This window comes from Metarhizium robertsii (assembly GCF_000187425.2).
Source record: "Metarhizium robertsii ARSEF 23 chromosome Unknown MAA_Scf_2, whole genome shotgun sequence".
In the NCBI taxonomy this organism is placed as follows: domain Eukaryota; kingdom Fungi; phylum Ascomycota; class Sordariomycetes; order Hypocreales; family Clavicipitaceae; genus Metarhizium; species Metarhizium robertsii.
In genome coordinates, this window is record NW_011942160.1 from 5,161,068 (window position 1) to 5,182,929 (window position 21,862).

At 50.0% G+C, this 21,862-nt stretch overlaps 5 protein-coding genes across 5 annotated transcripts; 3 read left to right on the plus strand and 2 right to left on the minus strand.

The window, feature by feature from the left end:
- Positions 1-2,398: 2,398 nt before the first annotated feature.
- Positions 2,399-4,266, plus strand: MAA_07921 (Cytochrome P450 CYP631C1; the record flags this gene model as incomplete). Its single annotated transcript, XM_007825919.2, has 6 exons — positions 2,399-2,707; positions 2,778-3,143; positions 3,207-3,430; positions 3,512-3,950; positions 4,007-4,096; positions 4,150-4,266. The coding sequence occupies 6 exons, from the start codon at positions 2,399-2,401 to the stop codon at positions 4,264-4,266; spliced, it is 1,545 nt and encodes a 514-aa protein (XP_007824110.2).
- Positions 4,267-4,983: 717 nt separating this feature from the next.
- MAA_07920 (siderophore iron transporter) lies at positions 4,984-7,019 on the minus strand (the record flags this gene model as incomplete). The annotated part of the gene is made up of 3 exons (XM_007825918.1): positions 4,984-5,768; positions 5,839-6,332; positions 6,391-7,019. The coding sequence occupies 3 exons, from the start codon at positions 7,017-7,019 to the stop codon at positions 4,984-4,986; spliced, it is 1,908 nt and encodes a 635-aa protein (XP_007824109.1).
- A 1,364-nt stretch (positions 7,020-8,383) lies between these two features.
- On the plus strand, positions 8,384-9,394 carry MAA_07919 (NmrA family protein; the record flags this gene model as incomplete). The annotated part of the gene is made up of 2 exons (XM_007825917.1): positions 8,384-8,833; positions 8,903-9,394. 2 exons carry the CDS (start codon positions 8,384-8,386, stop codon positions 9,392-9,394), a joined length of 942 nt encoding a protein of 313 aa, XP_007824108.1.
- A 5,428-nt stretch (positions 9,395-14,822) lies between these two features.
- MAA_07918 (Major facilitator superfamily domain, general substrate transporter) lies at positions 14,823-17,254 on the plus strand (the record flags this gene model as incomplete). The annotated part of the gene is made up of 9 exons (XM_007825916.2): positions 14,823-14,826; positions 14,931-15,185; positions 15,254-15,378; positions 15,473-15,698; positions 15,760-16,291; positions 16,360-16,474; positions 16,554-16,818; positions 16,884-17,068; positions 17,135-17,254. The coding sequence occupies 9 exons, from the start codon at positions 14,823-14,825 to the stop codon at positions 17,252-17,254; spliced, it is 1,827 nt and encodes a 608-aa protein (XP_007824107.2).
- Positions 17,255-18,457: 1,203 nt separating this feature from the next.
- MAA_07917 (uncharacterized protein) lies at positions 18,458-20,895 on the minus strand (the record flags this gene model as incomplete). Its single annotated transcript, XM_007825915.1, has 6 exons — positions 18,458-19,295; positions 19,352-19,540; positions 19,591-20,222; positions 20,281-20,755; positions 20,809-20,826; positions 20,858-20,895. 6 exons carry the CDS (start codon positions 20,893-20,895, stop codon positions 18,458-18,460), a joined length of 2,190 nt encoding a protein of 729 aa, XP_007824106.1.
- Between the last annotated feature and the right edge of the window lie 967 nt (positions 20,896-21,862).

Below are 21,862 nucleotides of genomic sequence, written 5' to 3' on the forward strand. Positions count from 1 at the left end.
TGCGAAAGAAGTTGTTTTGTTGCAGTTGCTGACGACCTTTGCTGAGAGTCTGACGCCTATTCTTTAGAGACTAAAAAAAAAACCGGTGCGGCAAGCTGCGACGTCAGCGTGTCAAGGCTAGACGGCTTGCCATCCATCTCGTCCGGCCGTGGGCGAGCACTTTCTCTATACGTCCTACGCCGTTGGGAAGCTGCAGGGATATCAAAACTTTCCGCTATACATGTACATGTCTTGTCTTCACACGCGGAGCTAGTCCAATACGGAAGGCTAATAAGAGCATCCGCAGCTTCCAACCCCTAAACCAGACTTGTTTTATGTCCGGGCCACGATGTGGATTTGCGTGGCGCGTCTTACCCACCGGATCCTTGCAGGCCAAGCATGCGGCATGCCTCTGACGGATGCCGTAAATCTTATCAATCAGTCAGAAATTTGATCAGTGCTCCCCACCGTGGACTCTGGAGGTTAGGACTTCTTCCCACCGTTCCACGCCCGGTTCTCGGTGGGATATTTGGGCCGCGAATAATAAGCCCAGCTTGAGGCGCGATTGCGACCTTGGGCTCATCTAGATGTAGTCGTGTGCAGGTAGGATTCGTCTAATGATGAGACAACCATGTCGGGGGCCAACACACACACACACAGCCAACGCCACGGATAGCCGACCAGGACGGACTGCCTCATGCCGCAAATGGCTCATCCATCCATCCCGCGGACAGCGAATGAAGCTGAGCTGCGCCCGTGTCATCTTCAATGTTCTCGGCACGGCCCTGAGAGGAGCATCCAGTTGACGTTTCCCGGTACCGCAGCGCCGCAACAGGCATCAACTTCAAGGATGGCTTATCCGTTCAAGGCACCCTGTAGTGCTTGCAAGCGAACCGACCAGTCACCAGATATAACTCAGTCTCTATCTAACCCCAACCCTAGCGAGCTGGAGGCTTTGGATCGCCCCGCCGCAACGGTCCATGGACATGTCAGTTGACGTCGGGGCACAATGGACAAGTCACCCACTCCTCGCGTCTCGGCATCGACGATCACTCAAACGCGTTAGCACGAGCCTTGAGGGCTGGGTGGGTTTACGGTGATGCTTCCGCCGACCCCTGTACCTCGATGGGCCGCCGGCAGGCAAGGCTCGGAAGACGAGGCGCGGAGGTGGCGCGATGGCGAGATTACTGGCAGCTTTTGTGATATCTACGGGGTACATACAACCCAATACGGGGACGGACGAGATGAAAATTTCCAGTCATTGCGCCCGGTTAAGCGAGAACACGGCCAGACGACCACATCGAGCTTGCCGATGAGGCCCGGCATTGGCCTGGGCGGCAAAGGCGGCTGCGGTGGCTGCTACCTACTGATTGATAGTTGATTTCAGCTCCTTGACGTGTTGTGAGAAAATAAGCAACTATTAAACAGCCAAAACTTTAAAACATGCATATCGGACTTCTTATCACAAAAGGGCTCACCAGAGGTCGGGTGCTCCGGATGCTGGTACCACAACAACACTGCCATAATGTAAGCTTCCACTGTCCATTTATTTAGGGTAGCTCGCCGTTATATGAGTCCTCCGGCAGCTAATCACCCAATCACCAAGATACCAAGCCAGCACTGCCATCAGAGCAAGCAAAGCATGGAGAATAGCCCCAGCCAGCAACCATGCCGGCCGACCGCCGGAACTACTCCGAGGTCTCCGTCCCACACCACTTTGAAAAGTTGCCCAAGTGCAAGGGTTTAGTTGGCTGCCAAGCTTCTTTCCACCCTCTGCAGTTTGATGGGTGGCTCGGAGAAACTCATCGGGCCCATCCTCTTAAGGTTGTATTTTCGGTTGAAATTGAACGGCCGCCCCCTGACCAGCCCCTTCGGGGTACACCTCCGGACCAAACACGCAGGTATGTAGCTAACCTGATTACGTAGTAGACCTGGTAGTGTCGGTGAAACGGAACCGGGACAAATACCATGGGCTTTTTGCTCAGCTGCAACCACTGACTGTTTGTTTGTTTACCCTCTGAAGCACATCGCCAGTCTGTGCCTGCCAAGAGAGTGCCGCCGTTGTAGTTATCTGATCCGGAATTATCTTTCGGCGGCAAATTATGCAGCGCCTGTTTGTAATTGGGTGGCTCGGACCTACTCGGTTTCGTTGCCTTGCATCTTTTCAAGTTGCCTACCAAAGGTGGCTCGATACTGCTCCTTTGCGAATGGCAATCGGCTGATGCGCAAAACCCGTCAAAGATATACAGCCATCAGTTGAAATCTAAAGTAGCATCACGTCTATGTCGAAATACCCTCGTTTGACGTTGGTCGTGAGCATCTTGATTGTGTAGTAGACCCAGATGCGTCGAGAGTACATCACCAACCAACAGTCCGACGTCTAAACTACGTGCTCCTGAGCCCTACATTGCAAAGAAAAATGTCCAAGTTCCTCAACGAAGTGCCCTTTGGGATTGTCCTCAAAGTGTTATTCTGCCTACTGCTTGTGGGATTCATACTGCAAAGATGGTACGTATACTGGCGGCTGCGACACATCCCGGGCCCCGTGTCAGCCAACATCTCGGATTTCGCGCGGGTGAGATGGGTTCACACCAAGACGGCGCATCTGAAACATCAAGAGTTGCACGCGAAATATGGCGATGTTGTGCGCATGGGGCCAAACATGGTCTCCATTGGCAATCCCAGTGCTGTTCCTCAGCTGTACCCCATGAGGCGAGGATTTCCCAAGGTAAGAAGATGGTGAATTACGCGACTTGACATGGGAAAGGTTGGAAATCTAACATGATTCCACGGCACAGAGCGACTTTTATATACCGCTTCGACCGTATTCGAGAGTTGGTGGCGCTTTGCCCGCCATCTTCACGTCACTAGATGAAGAACTGCACTCGAATCTCAAAAAGCCAGTCGCCCAAATTTTCTCGTTGTCCAATGTCGTCACCTTTGAAAGCCTAGTGGATGATGTGCTCAAAGTTGTCGCAAAACAATTCGATGGTCGATTTTCCACAAACGACGAGATATTCGATCTCAGCGAATGGCTGCAATTCTTTGCATTCGACGTCATGGGCACCCTAACTTTTAACAAGCGCTATGGGTTTTTGGAAGAGGGAAAGGATGTCGGAGGCAAGTTGAATGCAGTTTGGCTTTTCATGAAGCAGGCTGCTCCGGTATGGCCCTCTTACGATTCCTACGACCCGTATATCTCCATTCGCGACTAACGGCGCATCTAGATGATGCAAGTTCCGTGGCTAGACAAGATACTGTATAAGAACCGCGTCGTTGATGTATTGCGGCACACGCCGGGCAATTCCTTGTTGAAATTTGTCGGGGACACAATTCGAGAGCGTCAAAGCCGGTACAAGGCCGAGAAACATGCTCAAACTCCGCATGAGAGGCAGGACTTCCTCGACCGATACATCGAGATTCAAAGGAGCAATGACAATATTCCGGCTTGGTAAGATCATAAAGCGTATACACTACTTGATGCATTTGACCCGTGAAAGCAGAATATATTAACATGTAAGCATTGAAACAGGGCCGTGACGTCGTGGACGTTTTCCAATGTTATTGCGGGTTCAGACTCAGTCGGCACGGTTATGCAAACTGTCATGTACAATTTACTAAAAAGCCCGCACACACTTAAAAAATTGGTCCGGGAACTCGAAGAAGCAGGCGTGTCCCGACCATATCCCAAATGGACCGAAGTAAGCACGCTGCCGTACCTGGACGCCTGTGTTCTCGAAGCACTTCGTGTACACCCCCCATTCGCCTTGCCCTTTGAGCGTGTCGTTCCCGAAGGCGGCATCACAATGCTGGGCCACTTCCTTCCCGCAGGAACTATTGTCGGGGCCAGTCCATACGTCACCAATCGATGTAAAAAGATGTATGGAGAGGATGCAGAATTCTGGCGGCCAGAGAGGTGGTTGGAGGGCGATGCAGAGCACAAGAAGAAGATGGAAAACGTCATGCTTACCGTGAGTCAAGACCATGAGCCTCTCCCGGTGGTGTCCGCTAACTCAGTTATTGCCAGTTTGGCGCGGGCCGGCGTATTTGCCTAGGACGGTATATTGGAATTTTTGAGATAAAGAAGATTGTACCGTTCCTGGTTCTCAACTACGAGGTTTGTTTTGTTCCCCCCGATGCATTTACAGCGCTGACGGCTGCTCTGAATAGTTTGAAGCCATCGACCACACCACTTTCAAGGCAGAGAATTACTGGTTCTTCAAGCAGAAGGGGTTGTATACACAGATCCAGAAGCGACTCGGCAAGAGTACAAAGGAAATTGCATAGCTTTCAAAATTTAATAAACTCAATAAACAAGGATGCTAGTGGCAATGATCCAGAGGCGTTATTCATTGCATGTGCATTTCGTACTTTGTCAAGCTCGCGATTGTAGTGAGCATGTAGCCGTAGACATGCTCCTGGTAATATTAAGTTTCAATAGCTTCGAACTCAATCCAACCCAAGACGCTAGCTCGCTACCCGTATTTATTGTATTATTAATCGTTTTTAAACACGGCCTTATTTGGGTGGCGCTGTATGCAGCAGAAATTGTATTATTGAACTAAATTGACAGCAGCCGAGTTTACACCCTGGCATGATTGATGGTTGACCCCGTATTCTACCATTGCCTTCGAGACGCCATAGACATTGCCCACTGTCAAAGGCCTTGGCTCAATAGCGTTTTCTTCAAGTCGTTATATCATTTGAGGGAGTCTTTGCGTCAAAATTATATATTATATTCAATTCTCTGGTTCTTCGATTATTGCAGACAGCTAGAGGGTATCGCGGGATTCAGCATTGCGCTATCAAAACCTTGGTTTTCTGGGTACAATGTACACCCATATCAGCTACTTGAAGTATATACAACCAGTTATATGATTATGTTGGACTTTGGTCGCCTGTTGACTCATTGCCCATATCGCATTCCAGTTTGGACATTGTATCATTGTTGGCCCTGGAAGATACTGCCTATTCAAAACACGGCGATCATCAAGGACAGTTTCCTTAGGCCTTCCAAAGCCCCTTGATTTTCTCCTTCAAAGGCTTGTGTGACGGCTCAGGGTTTCGATCCTGCTCATCAAGAGGCAGTCCATCAACACCCACATTCGTCACGGCATTTTGCTGCTTGCCAAGATAGAAGTTGCTCATGAAGAAAGCAGCAATCAAGGGAACAAACGCCAGCCCAAGTGCAGGAGCGAGGAGATAGTAGAGGGCGTTTTGGTATGCTTCGATGGCTCCCTTCTTCATATCTGTATCAAAAGCATAGGCTGTGCGAAGCTTTTTGATGTTATTGAACAGAGCTTGAACATCCTTGTCCGTGGCCTTGGCTGGAAGATACTTGCGAAGCTGTTTTGGCATTTGGTTGGCCCATATAACGGAGGCAATGGCACTTCCAATGCTCCTCCCAATACTAGACCATAAAGCAAGGAGCGAAATCGTGAGAGCTACGTCTTGGTGTGGCACACTGGCCTGAGATGCCACGCGAGTTCCAACAACAGCCAAGGAACCGCCGCCGCCGATGAGGACCTGCGTCATGACCAACGCGCCGGTGCTGACGGTTGCCTTGTGTCCATTGAGCATAATGCCCATACCAATCACCTTGATGCAAAGACCAATAATGCAAATCGTCTTGTAGCGATGTGTCCATCGCTGCAAAGCCCCAGCAAGAGGGCTAAATACGCAGAGAGCGAGAGTCAGGGAGTTGTTATAGTAGACCCAGTTCTGATAGCTCCATGGCTTCGTAACATAGACATACGAAGACCAGTAAAGGCCTCGCATCATCCCGGAAACTAGCAACTTGGTGTCAATATGCCTCCAGTGAATGTATGCAGAATAACGACATATGGGGAGTGAACTTACCAAAATACGATGCCTCGATGATGACGCAGACAATGAAAGTTTTGTTGAATACCAACCGTCTCGGCGCGCTAGGCATCTTTGCCCATTTGATTTCATATACCACATAGGCAATCAAGAACAAACCTCCGATAACCCACATGGAGATGAGGGAAGGATTAGCCCAGCTTTTCCGTGCGTACGTCTTCAACGAGAATGGAAGCAGCAAAAGAGTCCAGCCAAGGCCAAGCAGCAGCAGACCAAACGCGTCAATCTCGATTAATCCGCGGCGGAGCTTCTGGAGCCAGCTTCCTTCGGGCTTGGCCATTGTCACTGTGTCGACCACTGTCTCACCGCGGGCTGCTTGATCCGCAGCCTCCTTCTCTACGCGATGGGCTTCGCCACTCGATGCGAGGTTCACCTCACCAGTCTTTTTCGCCTTTCGGTCGAGATAGATCAGTGTGGCAATGGCTGGGCCCACGGCCACCGGCATGATGATGGCAAACATTCCGTAGCCCCTGGGACAGACAAGTCAGCATCGAATAGGGTGGAATACAAGAGCGGCCGTAAACATACCATCTCCACTGATTCCTGGACAGCATTGCCTGTACAATCTTTCCCGCAAACCAGGTATTGATGATGAATGGCGTGGAGAGCAAAGCTCCAAGAAATCCCCTCCATTCTAGCGGCGTCAGATCGGCCACGATGATGTCGTTGACGAGGTCGATGCCAGAGCTTCCCAAGGCGACAAATGATTCACCAACGACGTACGCCGAGATGGATTGCGAAGTCGCCGCGACAATGTAGCCGACGACATAAAAGGCGAGCGCCAAGATGTACGTGTATGGCCTGCTCGTAATGTCGGAAATCTTGGCAATAAACGGCTTGCTGACGGCGCTAATAATGTTCGTGACAATGGCCAGAGTTGAGAGAACCGAGCTATGCTGATGATAGTACGAGGAGACGTCAACCGCGTAGTTGTTGGTCGTTGCAAAATCCAAGGAGTACGCCCAGGCGCAAACCAAGACGGAACCACCGACCAGCCACAAGGTCTTCTTATTTGTCTTGGTCGAGCGATAGATGGCCTCCATGCGAGTTACGCCTTGTGACTGGACCACGGTCCCAGCTGGGGCGGCTGCCGTATGGTCTTCATTGTGAGAGCCTGGCGACGTGATGTCGCTCGCAACGGGGCTTTTGCTTGCCATGGTGAGCGAGTTTGCGCACGTTGCTTGGAGAGGAAGCCGTGGAAAGAAGGAAACAACGGCTCGTCGAGGGACCACGGCCCATGAGCTTCAAATAGAGAAAAAGGCAATGTAGGAAAACAAGTACAAGTATGAATTGCTTGCCTGCTTCCACTAGTTAAACCCGAGTACATCCGAAACAACACACATGCCACGGCACACCAGCGCGTCTTCTTAGACGAGCAAGAAAGAATTTTCCCTAACCCATGTGTGATCAAACAGTGGGAAGCCAAGGCAACGCTTCCGTCGCTATCGTGCTAGATTGCCACTCCGTGGATGCCATGCCACAAGTGGTCCGAGGCTCCCATAATCTATCTAATCTAATCCATCAGCACTAGTTGGTCAACGGCGGTGGCTTGTGATCAGATGCTTTTGGACCAAGCCGCTGAATTTTCACCGTCCCCCGTCGATTTTCCTAAACCGGACAAGTCCGCGGCCCCGTCTGTTGATCAGTGACTGTATCTGATGGTCATTCGTCGCCACCTTGTGTAACCCTCGGCTCGGAGTATCTATAGGAATCTGAAGGGGTGACCATTCACACAGCTCGCCAAATCCATGTCGATAATTGGCCACCTGCGGAAGTGGGTGGTAGGAATAGGCAAGGATTCTATGCAACATGAAATGTCGGCCGAGTTGGTCATTTATTGACCGGGTTTAATCAATATGCAGTAGCCTGATGTCTCCCCGAAACTGTAGTCGTCTCCTTCGAAAACAACCACTCGGAATGAGTGACAGTTTTCCCAGTGGGACCTACTGGATTAGGTAGCCCGTTTCGGATCCTGAATCGTGCAATATCGTATCGCTGCTGTGGGTGCCGTTGCCCAATTCTTTCTGTAGAGTAGTTGGAGCCGAGTCGACCCAGCTTAACACCGTCAGCGTCGAGCGAGGAATGCAGAGGCATCGCTAGCTTTTTTTGCGAGACAACAGCACTTTCGAGTTGTCCTATTTGAGCAGCCGAGTTCCGTAGCCGATAATCTAGGTCTTGTGTTTTTCTCCGTAGTGTGAATGATTGCTGTCCATGCCGAGTTGCCACAACATTCACAACGAGTCGAGGCACAACAACAAGTACATGCGGTAGAGCCGCACTCCACAGTGATTACGGCCAAACTTTCTGGGTAAACACACCAGCACGTGCTGTGATTCCCCGAGTATAGATAGAAACTCCGGGCTAAATGTCTCGCTGGACATGTATTTGCGAGACGCAGCGCGGCATATTTCGAGGCCGATCAGCAGTAAGACTGTGCCATGTAAACGCTACTTAAGAGTAAATTATCCAACATAGATTCATTGTAAACTAGCAAATTGAACAGCGCAACGCGGGAGCCATCATGTCTGAGATTCTGGTCATCACCTGCCCTGGGGGCAAACAATGCTCACGCCTCATTCCTTTGCTCTACAACAAGGGCAAATTCCAGCTCCGACTAGCGGCTCACTCAGCACAGTCTGCCGAGAAACTGAAGAGTCTCTATCCGGATGCAGAAGTTGTGACGGTGGATCTGCAGTCGCTCGCTGAATGCACAAAGCTGCTTGAGGGCGCCACAGCCATCAATGCGGTTCTGCCAAGTCTGCATTCCCATGAGAAGGTCATGGGCTTCAACTTGATCGATGCTGCTGTTATTGAATCACGACGCGAGGGTAATGTGTTCAAACATTTCCTCTTCTCCAGTGTTCTTTCAACTCAACACAGAACTCTGTTGCATCATGACCTCAAAAGCTATGTAGAGGAACATCTCTTTTTAAGTCCAATCACTTGCTGGACTATTCTGAAGCCGGTAAACGTTAGTATCACCAAAATAGACCCTTTTCTTACACTTTTTACGCCGAACATATGTACTGATCCATTGCAGTTTATGGACACCTTCCCTCTCGCAAGGCTTGCCTCTCAGGAGAAACCGGTGCTCGATAAGTGGTGGTCGCCAAACTACGCAAGCAGTCTGGTCTCCCTCAAAGACCTGGCGGAAGTGTCGGCCAAGGTTCTGAATGAGCGAGAACGCCATTTCCTGGCCGAGTATCCCCTCTGCTCGACGACGCCTATTGCAGAGACGGAGGTGGTCAAGTTGGTCGAGAAGCGCATCGGAAAGCAAATCGAGGTTAGAGTTCCATCTTTGGAAGCTGGGTCGGACAAATTGATGGAGTTTCTTTATGGGGACAAGACTGGAAAGACAGGAAACCAGGGCGATCCTCGAGGCGACTTGGTCCGAGACACGGTCGAGCGCCTCATTTTGTATTACAATCGTCGCGGACTGCAGGGTAGCCCCAACGTCATGAGGTGGCTTTTGGAGAGGGAGCCAACTTCGGTTGAGCAATGGATTGAAAGTGTGTTGTCTAGCTCTGCTTGAGCGCTTTCTTATGTGACAGATACCAAGAGGCGTATGTATGGCTCAAATACAATATCTAAATAGACACGCATATCTGTTATCTACAAACAAGACCAGGTTACTGACAACGACAATAGATTCATGTTTATGACAAGAGAAGTGAGAAATGAGTGCTTGTGAACCCCCAGGAACTGGACTTGGGAAGTTTGCACTGAGCTACTGTGGTGGCAACTAACTTACTTTGGGTATCGTCATGTTCCCATGTATGCCACTTCAAAGCGCCATCACAACATGTAGCTAATTCTTCCATCAGAAGAAAGCTATAACAACACTCGCCTTGGAACGCGACTCGTAGTATTCAGTTCGTGAAGATCGAAGTTGGAGATTATCAAATCTGTAGTTTAGTATAGGGTAGGTGTGATAAAAGATGTCAACAATGGTGAAACGTTTACTAATTCGGAACAAGCCAATAAGTTGTGGGTTATCATTCGGCATTCAAGCTCATACGCCCGTAAAAGTGTTTAAAAATAAGTTTCGTCGAATGCATCATGAGCGCTCTCCGTAACTCTTTCCAGTAAGACGTATTTGGAAAATCCGCAGCTTACACTATGATTGGGTGAAAGAAAAGCCATTTACGTACTCCAATGCTGTTATGATCAACAAATGTGTAAATATGTCAGGAAATAAAAAGCTGACTAGAACAACAGGATTCCTATGAGGGAATATGAAGAATGTGAATTGGTAGAACAACACTTGCCTCAGGTGAGAAAGCCACCAATGCCAAACACTTCTCGAGTTGCTTGCATTCAAAGATCACTTTGCGATATCTAAAACAAGATAGATATCCCACCGAGGAGTAACCGTACTTATTGAGACCGTTTCACAATTTCTCTTAAGCTTGACCAAAGCAGGGACTGCTGCATTTAACCCACAACAAGGCCATGGCAGTACCCCAAATTAGATGGACAGGACAGGTTTCTATGTAAGAATACAGGTTACTCAAAGATTTGAAACAAGTTACTAAGAGATTGGTAATACTTCATTTTACGTGTACTATTTCCGATTTGGCGACTTACCGAGCAGTCTCAACATTTTCTCGTTTCTATAAGACAACGCATACACAAATATCATTGCCGCCACTTCTAGGAAAATCTTCGCAGAACACGATACAAACCATAGGTAATTATTTTCCCACTATCTATTAAATCTATTCCACAACCTAGTTACTCTACTCTAGCAATTCTTGGAGCGAATCAGCATGTTGGTTCGGACCCCCTTTTCCTCACTCTACCTGTCACCGCGACACCGCACTTTCACCACGGCGTTATAACGGTTCAAAACGATATTGCTGAGAAGATTGGCCCACAAATACAAACCGACCATTTTCCAGCAAGTGGCTGAACCAGGGTGCTCACTATCCACAACAATATGTTCGCATTCGTTGCCACAATAAATAGTACAGCTAAAAATATTAAGAACACCGGGCACTTTAGAAAAATATCTGCCAGATATATAATTGTCCACATTCAGCACCAAGTCCCTTACTCACTAGCTACACTAGTTGCTATCGGGACTTCCAAACAAGCTTAGGCCCAAATATCAGATGGAAATCTCTGACCCTGAGTGATCCGCAGTCTTTGAATACGGCTTTTGGCAAATTTTACGACGCAACAATAGTAGCCCCGCTATTACTTCTAAAGGATGGAGCGCTAAGCATCAAGGGATAAATCACTGTCGAATTGACCACCATTAGAGCCGTGTACACTACCCCATAACTTTCTTATTAACATTACATTACAAGGCGTCGCGGCCCCTAGCAACCCTGAGTTGGCTTGCGTTTGAAGAAGCAAGTATTAGAAGGTTGAGATGCGTTAACCAGCTGCGTCACAGGACATTGAGTAAGCGTAGGAAGTATGGAATACGGCACTTAGTTTGGATGCTGTGAGTACGCGCCCATCACACCGAGCTGAGAGATACACAAGTACGGCAATACCTGGCATCTTCCGCGTCTGTCCAGTAGATGAAGTGCTCATGGTTAGTAAACACAGATTGAATAAAATGTCTTTGAGTTTCGATTTATTAGTCCCGGTCATGGCAGGACTTATGCTACACCATGATATCCAAAATCATCTACGGTACGTGTTTCAAATAATTGAAAAGAATTTCTGCAGTGGAAAGTTTGTTTTCCTGACAAGGCTCCTTTGGGACTGTCTGGGCAGCTCAGACGGCTCTTCAAGCCTCAGAAACCTATAAGAGAATGAAAACTGGGATATTATGCATTTGTTGTACTCGCAATTTCTTATCGTCTTTAAACGCTCTGTACTTCCTTCTGTAGAGTACTTTTATTCTATTGGTGAATTTTACCTCTTTTCTTGAGGCAGGCTATAGCGGCTTCCCTGCACTTGTAGAGCTAAGTAGCTCATCGGGGCAAGATCTATAGAGGTAGAGGGATGATGATTCTGAGTTTTGTACCGCTCTTTGTTCTAGGTCGCGTGCATCACCTCCGTTGTAATATGTTTACATCTAATATAAGAGACGTTCAGCTTGAGATGAGAAACTCAAGGGCGTGCGCTTGGGAATTGTGGCCGCAACTAATAAAACCCCCAAATGAAATACGCTACCTCTCGGTCGGGGTTGCAAAACGACGTCGTAAAAGAGCCCACACGAGACTCACCAGAGTCATGTTTGGAGGTTATTACAACCCCATACGTCGGCCGGATTCGTGGGAAAGGCACGGGTTAGACAATGTCGCGGCCGAGCACATGATGTCTCGAACTTGACGTTAACCCTTCCATCTCGAATAATATTCTCAACGTGTCTGACTACACCAGCTGTTGGGACGACGGTACAAACTATCACGATTGAAAGCCAAGGATCTCATTGAACGGTGGAATTGGTCCTTGATTGAATCTATCTATCGAGGGAATTGGGGCTCTTATAGTTGAACATGGAAATGGCCATCATTCCGTAGGGTTAGCTAGCTGGCTCGTAATTTGAAGCTTGCAGCCTAGTTTGAAGCTTCTAGAAGACAAGGCCCTGCTAGATGACTCATTTGATGACCTAAATTGCCTACTCGCTGACGCAAACGCTGTGCGTGATCCGTTGCCGAACACAGTATTAATGCCTCTACCTGCCGATAGCACCGTGGCGGCAACGGAAAGTCATACCGTCAAGCTTGGTCACAGACCAGATTACTTCGGTCCTATGGCTGCTGACGCCGAAGAGATTTGCGATTGGTAATCAATAGAACTCGACTCAAGTAATATGATTAGGAGCAACAATGTTAAGATGAAATGGGGTTGATATTGGTCGCCTCCCAGTTATTTGACCACAGTTGAAATCTCCGTCCAGGAGTGGTACATACCTGCTCTATGCACAGCCTAAAGGGTTTCCTTAAGCTACCTTGTCGCATGTGTTGTGTGTAGCCATTGTAAGAAAGCGTCCTCAACACTTGTAGCTACTGTTATCCGTTTAAGCTGTTGTCTCAAAAGAATAAAATTAATGGGAACAGCCAGTTCACTCTTGTCTCGTGACATAGTAAAGGAGTCAGAGGCTCATGGTGCGTCCACGACTGAGACCTGGCTCTCGCCCGTGGCTGCTCCAGCTTGGCCGTCCCGCGACATCCGAGCCGCCATGGGGGGCTGCCGCGGATAGCCCACCTCATTTCGTTATCTCAAATGACTGAGAGAACTGGCCAGGTTGTCATTGTACTAGAGAGGGGTGGCTTGCTCCAGCCAAAAGCACGGGCAATAGTTGGTGGCGTGCTTTGTGCAACATCTACCAATCCAAGCTGGCCAACATTTGACATCCCTGACACGGGCTGAGCACCGGCGAATCCTCCATTGAGCGTATGACGCCGGTTGCTTTTACCTAACAAATAGACCAAGATATAAGCCAAGTCTTTGGGGGATATGCCCGCTGCGGAAGTCCGGCTTGTGGTTCTACTTCGACGAGTCAGATCAACTCGATCTCAACTCCACAGAACCCCATGGGCACGCACCGATGGGCTGGTACTCATCCCCATCAATAGCTGGCAGAGACGGTACGTGCCCGGCCTAACCAGGGTGCTTGGGCGACGTTGACGTTGCAATGACACCCCGAAGCGGGTTCACAGAGCATCAACTGATGGCAGAATCGGGGCATGGTACGCGACACGGGAGCTTTGGCAGCGTGGCATGAACCCGACTGGCGTTTTCGTTTAAGTTAAACAGCAAAGCATAAGTCCCCAGACCATGTGGCCGCGGCTTTGACCGCCACACCATGGCCACGGGCTCGTGGTGGTGGGCTAGCAACGCCATATCAAAAGGTCCTTTGTCCTCATCGGATTTCCACGGCTCTGCGGCTCAGGGGGGAAGAGGCAAATAGCCGTCGGGCATCATGCTGCGAATGATGTTGGTGGTCGCAACCAGAGGCGCGGTGGCTTCGGTCTGGTCCTGTTTGGCGCATTTGCGCGAGCAACGGGTCCCTGGGCATAGGCAAGAGATTATCTGGAGCCTTCGGATTGCGCGACTACTCAAGTCAATATGTCACTGCGACATGTTTCTTGGTTGGTTTTAGCCGCGTGGCGGCAAGGACACGACATGTCCGCGTGCCTCCACAGCAACGATCCATGTACTACGCCATGATCTTCTCACGATCTGTGCCAAGCAGTTTTCTCTTGGCATCAAAACCTGCCCGAGGAGGAGCCTTGACATGTTCACGGTCGGAGCTATGCCTGCTTAGATGGTCGCGATTGGGGAATGGCTTCACATGGCAGTTTTACACTGCTGGGCGCAAGTCTAGACGCAGCTGTCGTTGGTTGCGTCTGGTAGAACCAAAAATTGCGGCATATCACGCGCCTCTGCCATCCCCCGTTATCACCAGGCTAATTTCGGGTGTAAACCTGCTGCCAACTTTAGTTCAAGTTGACGCCTTGGTGCATGCTCCAGCTCGGGGGCTGATAAGAGCACACAATTGACCGGCCCTTTACACCGTACATGTACGGATTGACACAATCTCAGGCCAATATCGCGCCAATTAAAGCCCCCAGGGACCTTTTGTAGGGCGTCCTCGTGGCTGGATAATCCCAGTTCCCACCCGGCTGGGCTCTACCAGCGCGACAGCTTTACTGCAACAGGAAGGTCGCAATGGATAACCGGCACAATGTCGATTCTGGAAGCGGGGGGCTTGGAGACAAAGGACCGCGTGGCGTCGAATCAGCAGCCAGACCTGGTCAGCAGCTTATGTTGTATATACAATATGTACATATGTAGGTTTAGTTTCACAAGTTGCCAGAACCCGTCCTGGAATCCTGCTCGAGATGGGCCACAGATCACGAGTCTAGAGATACAAAAGGACCATGAAGCGCAATTCGGTGGTTCAAGGCGAGGTGTGCACTTGATGTATATCCCTTTCGACTACGTTGCGGATTCGGGACATAGGCAGAGCCAGCAATTCAGCAACTCCCATCATGGGTATGTATCCTGAGTCCCATCTCATCGCAACTGGTCTTGTCTAGCTTCAGCCTTGCAGGTCTTGTCCCCCGAATGCCAACATTGAACTAACACGCTTCACTCAGCGGTAGAAAAGGAAGCTCCAAACGAGCTCCGGCCAGCTCCTGTGGCCGACGAAAAGCACAGCCCCGGGTCCATCAATGACTTTGATATCGCCCGCGAGCACGACCACGACAACGAAGTGGCCATCATGAGAAAGGACTACGAGGACAAGCCGACGGATGAGGAATTCGCCACTCTTCGCCGCGTACCTGGAAAGATTCCCACGGTCGCGTACCTCCTCTGCGCTGTCGAGTTTTGCGAGCGCGCTTCCTACTATGGTAGGTCACCGGCGCCGATGAAGCATCGACATGAATCTTGAAGCGGCCGCTTATCCATGTCTCACTAGGCTGCGCCCAAATCTGGACAAACTACATCAACAGGCCGCTGCCCAAGGGAGGCAATGGCTACGGAGCCGTCGCCGCCGGAAGTCAGAGCACGCAGGGTGCTCTGGGCATGGGAGAGGCCATTGCCGTAAGTTTCCTGCGATTGACGCTCTTCTCGTTGCGCCCTCGGGCAGCGTCCATCGTCGCCCGGCACTGACCGATGTATCAATTGCGCGAAATAGAATGCCACCACCCAGTCCTTCAGTTTGCTAGCCTACTGCCTTCCGCTCTTTGTTGGCTATCTCGCCGACACGCGGTTTGGCCGGTACCCCATGATTTTCTGGGGCGTCATCATCTGCGGCGTCGGGCATATTCTCATCGTTGCCGGCGGCGCCAAGGAGCTCATTGCCAACGGCACCGCCAAGATCCCCTTCTTCCTTGGTGTATACATCCTGGCGATTGGAGCCGGTAAGCAGTCCTTTCTTGTCATCCCAAGCCTGGCAAGGGCCACCGGTTAACATGGTCTCAGCAATGTTCAAACCCAACGTCACACCGTTGCTGCTTGACCAGATGAAGTCCCACGTACCGAGAGTAGTCACGCTCAAATCGGGTGAGCGGGTGATTGAGGACCCCGAGCACTCTACTGAGAGAGTCATGTTGTGGTTCTATCTGCTCATCAACATTGGCGCCTTCATGTCCACGGCAACCTCGTACTCGGCAAGATATGTAGGCTGGTGGCTGGCCTTTTTGCTTCCACTGCTTCTCTACCTCCCCCTGCCTCTCCTCTTGTTGTGGCTGAAGCCGCGTCTTGTTCTTCACAAGCCTGGCGGCTCTGACCTTCCCAATGTGTTCCGGGCCATCGGTCACGGGATGGCGAATGGCGGCATCTTTAGGATCGGACGCGCAGGCTGGTGGGAAAACGCCAAGCCATCCGTCAGGGCGCAAAAAGGACTATCCCCCGAGACTCACTACAGCGATGAGTTTGTCGTGGATGTGCAGCGGACTATGCAGGCAACCGGCATGTTTTGCTTCTTCCCTGTTCAGTACTGGAACGACAACGGGTATGTTTGCGTAGCTTGTCTTTTGAAGCGCCGATTTATAAAAACAGTGCTGACTTTTGGCAATACAGTCTGGGAAATTCGGCCAACTATTTGGGCACCATGCTCACCGGTAACGGTGTTCCCAACGATGTCATTGGCAACTTCAACTCGCTCAGTATCATTCTACTGGGACCTCTTCTCAACGTAAGTTGTTCTGACCGTCCGACAAGCACAAGTCAATCACAAGTAGAAATAGGTCAGGTATTAACACAGAGTGCTCCAGTACGGCGTCTACCCCCTCTTGCGCAAGGGCAGAATCCATTACGGCCCTGTTGCTCGCATCTGTACCGGGTTCTTCCTCAGCACTCTGGCGGGCATTGGCTACGCTGTGCTCACGTACAAGGCATATCAGACATCCCCTTGCGGCTGGTATGGCTCTTCCGATCCCTACTGCGTGGACAATGGTCTAGTCTCGCCCATTTCATTGTGGTGGGAGGCCATTCCGTACGCATTGGGTGGATTCTCGGAGCTCTTTATCAACGTACCTGGTATGCTGCACTGCCGCACCATCGTATTTTCGCCCGCTCGTTGTTTGCTAACGTGGTATTTACAGCCTACGGCATCGCTTACTCGCGCGCTCCGATTAACATGAGGGGCTTGGTGTCAGCCATCAACCTGTTCAACACGGGTTTTGCCTACATCGTGAACCTCGCTGCTTCCGCCGCCATTGCCGATCCCCATTTGATCTGGGACTTTGCTGGGCCAGCCATCTTGGGAGCTATCGTGACGGTTGGTTTTGTACGTGAAGATCCATGATTCCCTTGCTTCATCTTGCCAGAATCAACTTGACTAATCTGTCTGTAGTGGTTCATCTTCAAGCACATTGATAAGGAGGAATACGTACTTTCCACCACACAGACTAGTGAGGCTGCGGAAGCTGAGATCATTGAGGATACTGAGGCGGCGCCGACATATCGCCGCTAATTGTAATAGATTTACATGTGTTGTGTTGATGATCATATACCACGCTGTAGTCGGACCAATCCACATGCAATATATAATCAAGGAATGCATGTTGCTATCAGATTGGATGAGGATTCCTCGCTCACAACACCTATACGCGGCATTGCGTTGCAGAGAAAAGAAGCCGTCTCAACTTGCGTTAGCCAGTCAGTGGAGGAAGCATTTCCAGGCAAAAGTCGAAAATTGCTCCCTGTCGACCCGTACTCCCAACTTCAACCAAGCCGGAGCGTAGATACTTGCCACGGCGGCAATAGAGTGTCTGCTAGCCAACAAGCACAGTCGCTGGCCGAGATTGACCTCGGAATATGTTTCTGGTGCACGTATAGACTCGCATTCTTTTGACACGCACAAACTTATTTGACACAAAAATCCCTTCATGGCTAGGCTGTACAAAATATCCAGCGTTCTACCGCTTCTGACATGAATGGTCAAATGAACACGTACCTTGGGTCTTTGGCCGAAGCAAATGAGGGAATAATCGAGTTTGGCTATCAGTTCCTGAAGGCCCAGTGCCTGCTGTTCAGTTGAGAAATGCCTCGGTAGACCACAGTACTTGAACCCAACCAGGGGTGAGATTGTCCATAGCCACCCCCCCGACGGTAGCAGGCATCTTGTTCTGTCTTTGGTAGACTCCAGGCGATGATTGAGAAAAATTGCGGCCAGAGACATAGGCCGAGCGGCGGGCTTCTCGGTTGGGGCTATACTACCCACGCAGACTTTGAAACTTGGAAGAATATCGCAGCTCCGAACATCGAGGAGAAGAAGTGTCCTTGGTATTCAATCCATGTAGTTGGGAATTTCAGCCCTTCTTGTAGATAGTAAAGGCTGCATATTTAGTCATTTATTGCGGTATCCGGTAGCTTGGATAGTGCTGGGCGATAAACCTTTGACGTTTTGAAGCTTTGCAGAACATTTTGCGGCACCAGACGATACCCGTTGACGACTTTGGTCGCCTGGTGAATAGCCCAAAAACCGATTTGGTTCTGCGGATGACGTCACTATCATCTACATGGAATTATTATTACTGAAAGAAACGTCGCTTTTAAACTTTACCAGCCACAATAGCACACTTCATCATACATCTGTATACGATAAGATGGCACAAGACCTAGGTCAATATAATGCTCCAATTTTATTTTATAACGTACAAAGGCATAAAGCACACTACGGCGTAATAAGCTGAATAAGCGGCCATAATTCTGTTTCATAACCAGGCGTAGCAACGCCGTTTAGTGTCCCTGAGAATATCTGGTTTTGGGAAACATCCAATTTCTGGTTTTGTGTTTGAGACCGTGTTGTCTCTGAGATAGCAGTCATGTCAAAGTAATTAAGATTAATGCCAGTCTCATTGTGATTCCTGACTGTGCATTCCACTGTCGAAAGGACGGTTGTATCCGATCGTGCAGCCTCCTGATACTCAGTCATCTGACCCAGTTGCCGAGCATAGACAGTAGTCCCTCGAACCAACAAAGGTGCATAGTTTTGCGCCGGCATACCCTCTTGCAAACGTGCCCGGCTTGGGTCTTGGTCCGAGCCATTCGGAGACCATGGGAGGTCTATTTCAAAAACCACGGCAACTCCTAAAGGCAAGGAGCTTTGCACAAACTCGGGCAGGCAGCTTGAAGAAGGCAGTGCTCCCTCGCAGAGATAGTAGTCGACTGAGGCGGATATCATCAGGTATGCGCGTGGAAACAGCACGAATGCGTCACCCCAGTTTTGGGCTCGACTTGATCCAGGTCGACGGTCATTCCGACGCACCACCGCATCGTCCGGCCCATGACCATTGCCCAGAAATATCTGACGTGTAAAATCATACGCGAGGCGGAGTAATTGGTTCGTACTTGAGCTCATGACATCGGCTACATCGTATGCCCTTCCACAAGCAGAGTGAAGCCTCCCCAAAGCTTGCCAGCGTCGTCGTCGAGTTTCCATCTCCAAAGTTGATGGAGAGAGTTTCAGGTCGATTGCGGCTATAATGAGTGGCATTTCAACAAAAGCAAGCCTGTATTTAGATTTAGCCGGCATTTCTTTTTCACCTTTGGCGAGGCTGATACGCACAAGGAGATGGGAAAGCCATGATGTTGCTCTTCTTGACTGAATCCCTCCATAATTTGAATCAACTCGGCCATCGAATCGTGCAGCATGTTGCCCACATTCCGAAATCGCTCATGATATATGGGTCGGTCAAAGTTGCAATACCCTTCGAGAAGCATAGACTCGTAATGAGCAATGTCTATGCACGCAGCACTACCTTTTGAGTTAGCTTGCGCTTTCTGCAGGGCAAGGTCACTACGTACTGGTAGTACATCAAGGTGATCTTGATGTTTCGCCTGACGGGGACGGGAGGATCCTCTGCTAATCGTGCGGGAAGACGAGAAAACGCCATCCAGTCAGCCAGCGCTTTCTTGGTCAAGGATATGGTTGAAAATATGGCGTCGATCTCGTCTTGGGACGCAGAGGAGCAAGATGTCTTGTTTGGCGCAGTGCCCAGCGAGACCATGGCGGTCAGCAGCAAGCCTAGTTGGCATTGCTCGCGGAATATGCCTGCCAAGACATGCTTTGTTGGCCTGTCGTAAACGCGGGATTCGCAGATTTCCCGCATGAGCTCCTCATCTTCAATAGGACTGCTGACAAACTTTAATTCCTTGGACGTCATGAGAGGTTTTCGACGCAGGCCGAGACAGAGACTTCTATCGCGAATTAAAATGGACCACCATAGTCGTTTTTTCCAAGTCGGCTGCGCATTGGGTTGTTTTACACTTTCCTTGCAAGTCTTTGGATGTGTTTCTGCCAGCTTTCCAAGTTGAATTGCACGGTTGAGCCACGAGTTTGCGGCGTGAGCATTCGTAGGAGGAGTGTAGAATGTGAGGAGGACCGCAGCGGAAGACAGGTAGCGAGGCCGATCTTCTGTTTTGATTTCAAAAAGAAGCTGCGTTTGTCAGCTGTATGGGTTCGAGATGACGGGAGAGCGGCGGCCTGGTTTGTACCTTTGTTCGATGGTATAGCGTGCACAATGCGTGGCGTCTGTCGTTGAATCCGCATTTTTGAAGGGTTGACACGTCGACATACGGAGCACTGGCAAACAGTATCGCCTGAAACAAAAGCAGCGGAATTTTGCATGCATGGTCCTTTTGACTGTTCTCATACGCTCTCCAAAATTCCGACTCATCAACCACAATGGTGGATGGATGAACGTATAAGAAATACTGCCTCAGGAAGTCGTCGGTCAAGCTCTTGTCGGGTATACTTAGACATCCATTCGCCGCAAGAAGGGCCAGATCGGCTTGGCTCAACGTGGATTTGTCATGCAGCTCGAGAAATGGCAGCATATAGAAATGCACATGATGGGGAAGCTGGGGCACGATGGGCCGTGATGTGCATGAATGGCTGGGGCTGACGACTCTTGGAGGACCATTCTCTTCCACGCCGCCCGCCAGCAGCGCCGAATCTCTATGGTGACGGCTGGGCTATTAGTAGATGGTATTGACAGTCAATCATGGAGAACTGAATCTTACCTCTTTCCACTCCTCGTTCTGAATCGGCAAATTACTCCCTGTTGCTTACACTGCGTACAAGGGGGCCCGGATATCGTAGCGTCGCATTTTACTTTTTTCTGTCGACACCATGCACAGGCTTTGCTTGCTCTCGCCGTGCGTCTCATCACGCCTCTTCGTAAAGGCCAGATCAATGAAGAGGAATGGATTGTGGAAATGGTGAATGTCTGTGGGAATAGACACCGGTCTTTCTGCATGGAACGGAGAATAGAATCGACTCCCGGCTCCGATAACGTGACCTCAAATAGGCAACATTGAACCGCCGCCGTTTAAGAATCGAATAGCCTTCATTCGGAGCCAATCATGACGATTTCCCCGCACTGGATCCTTCGGCATTGTCTTGATGGAGTCAAATGCCAGAACCCGCCAAAGCAGGGGAACGCCTCGGCTGGCGGCAAGCCCAGCCAATCATGTTCGCCCTGAAATCTCAATGTTGTCTTGTACCAGACCATTAAACTGCAGCGAATGGTGCAACTAAGAGATTGTTATTGGTGCCGGCACCGCGAGGGAATGAAAGCATCAGATATTGAACCCGTACCAAGGGGAGTGACTTCATTTGACATGTTCGCAAGCCGCCAAGAGGGCCATACATGAGCAAACCCGAAAACGCAAGCAAGCGATATGGAGATACAGCCGTGCCGTCCTTATCGGAGAATTCATGGCCCATGGCCCAGGTGAGGAGCGAACGCGCCAAGCCATAGCACGAATGAACTCCTTACTTGAAGCGTGATTCTTGGGGAAATGGCCTCGAGTTCTACAAAGACATTACAGGGTGGGCTTTGCAGTACGAGTCCCAACACATGGTGCCTGCTGCCGCAAACAAACAAACGGCCAATGAGCTATTTGCATTGCTACTGTACTACGTTCCGAAACCATATCGCTCATTTGCCCAAGACTGCGTCGGTGTGCTGATGGGCCAACGACTGAGGACAGCCATAATGTAAGTCGTCCACTGTCTCCCGCAACCATTCGCGTTTATTTCCGATGCCTCGTGCATGTCACTTTTTCCCGGGCC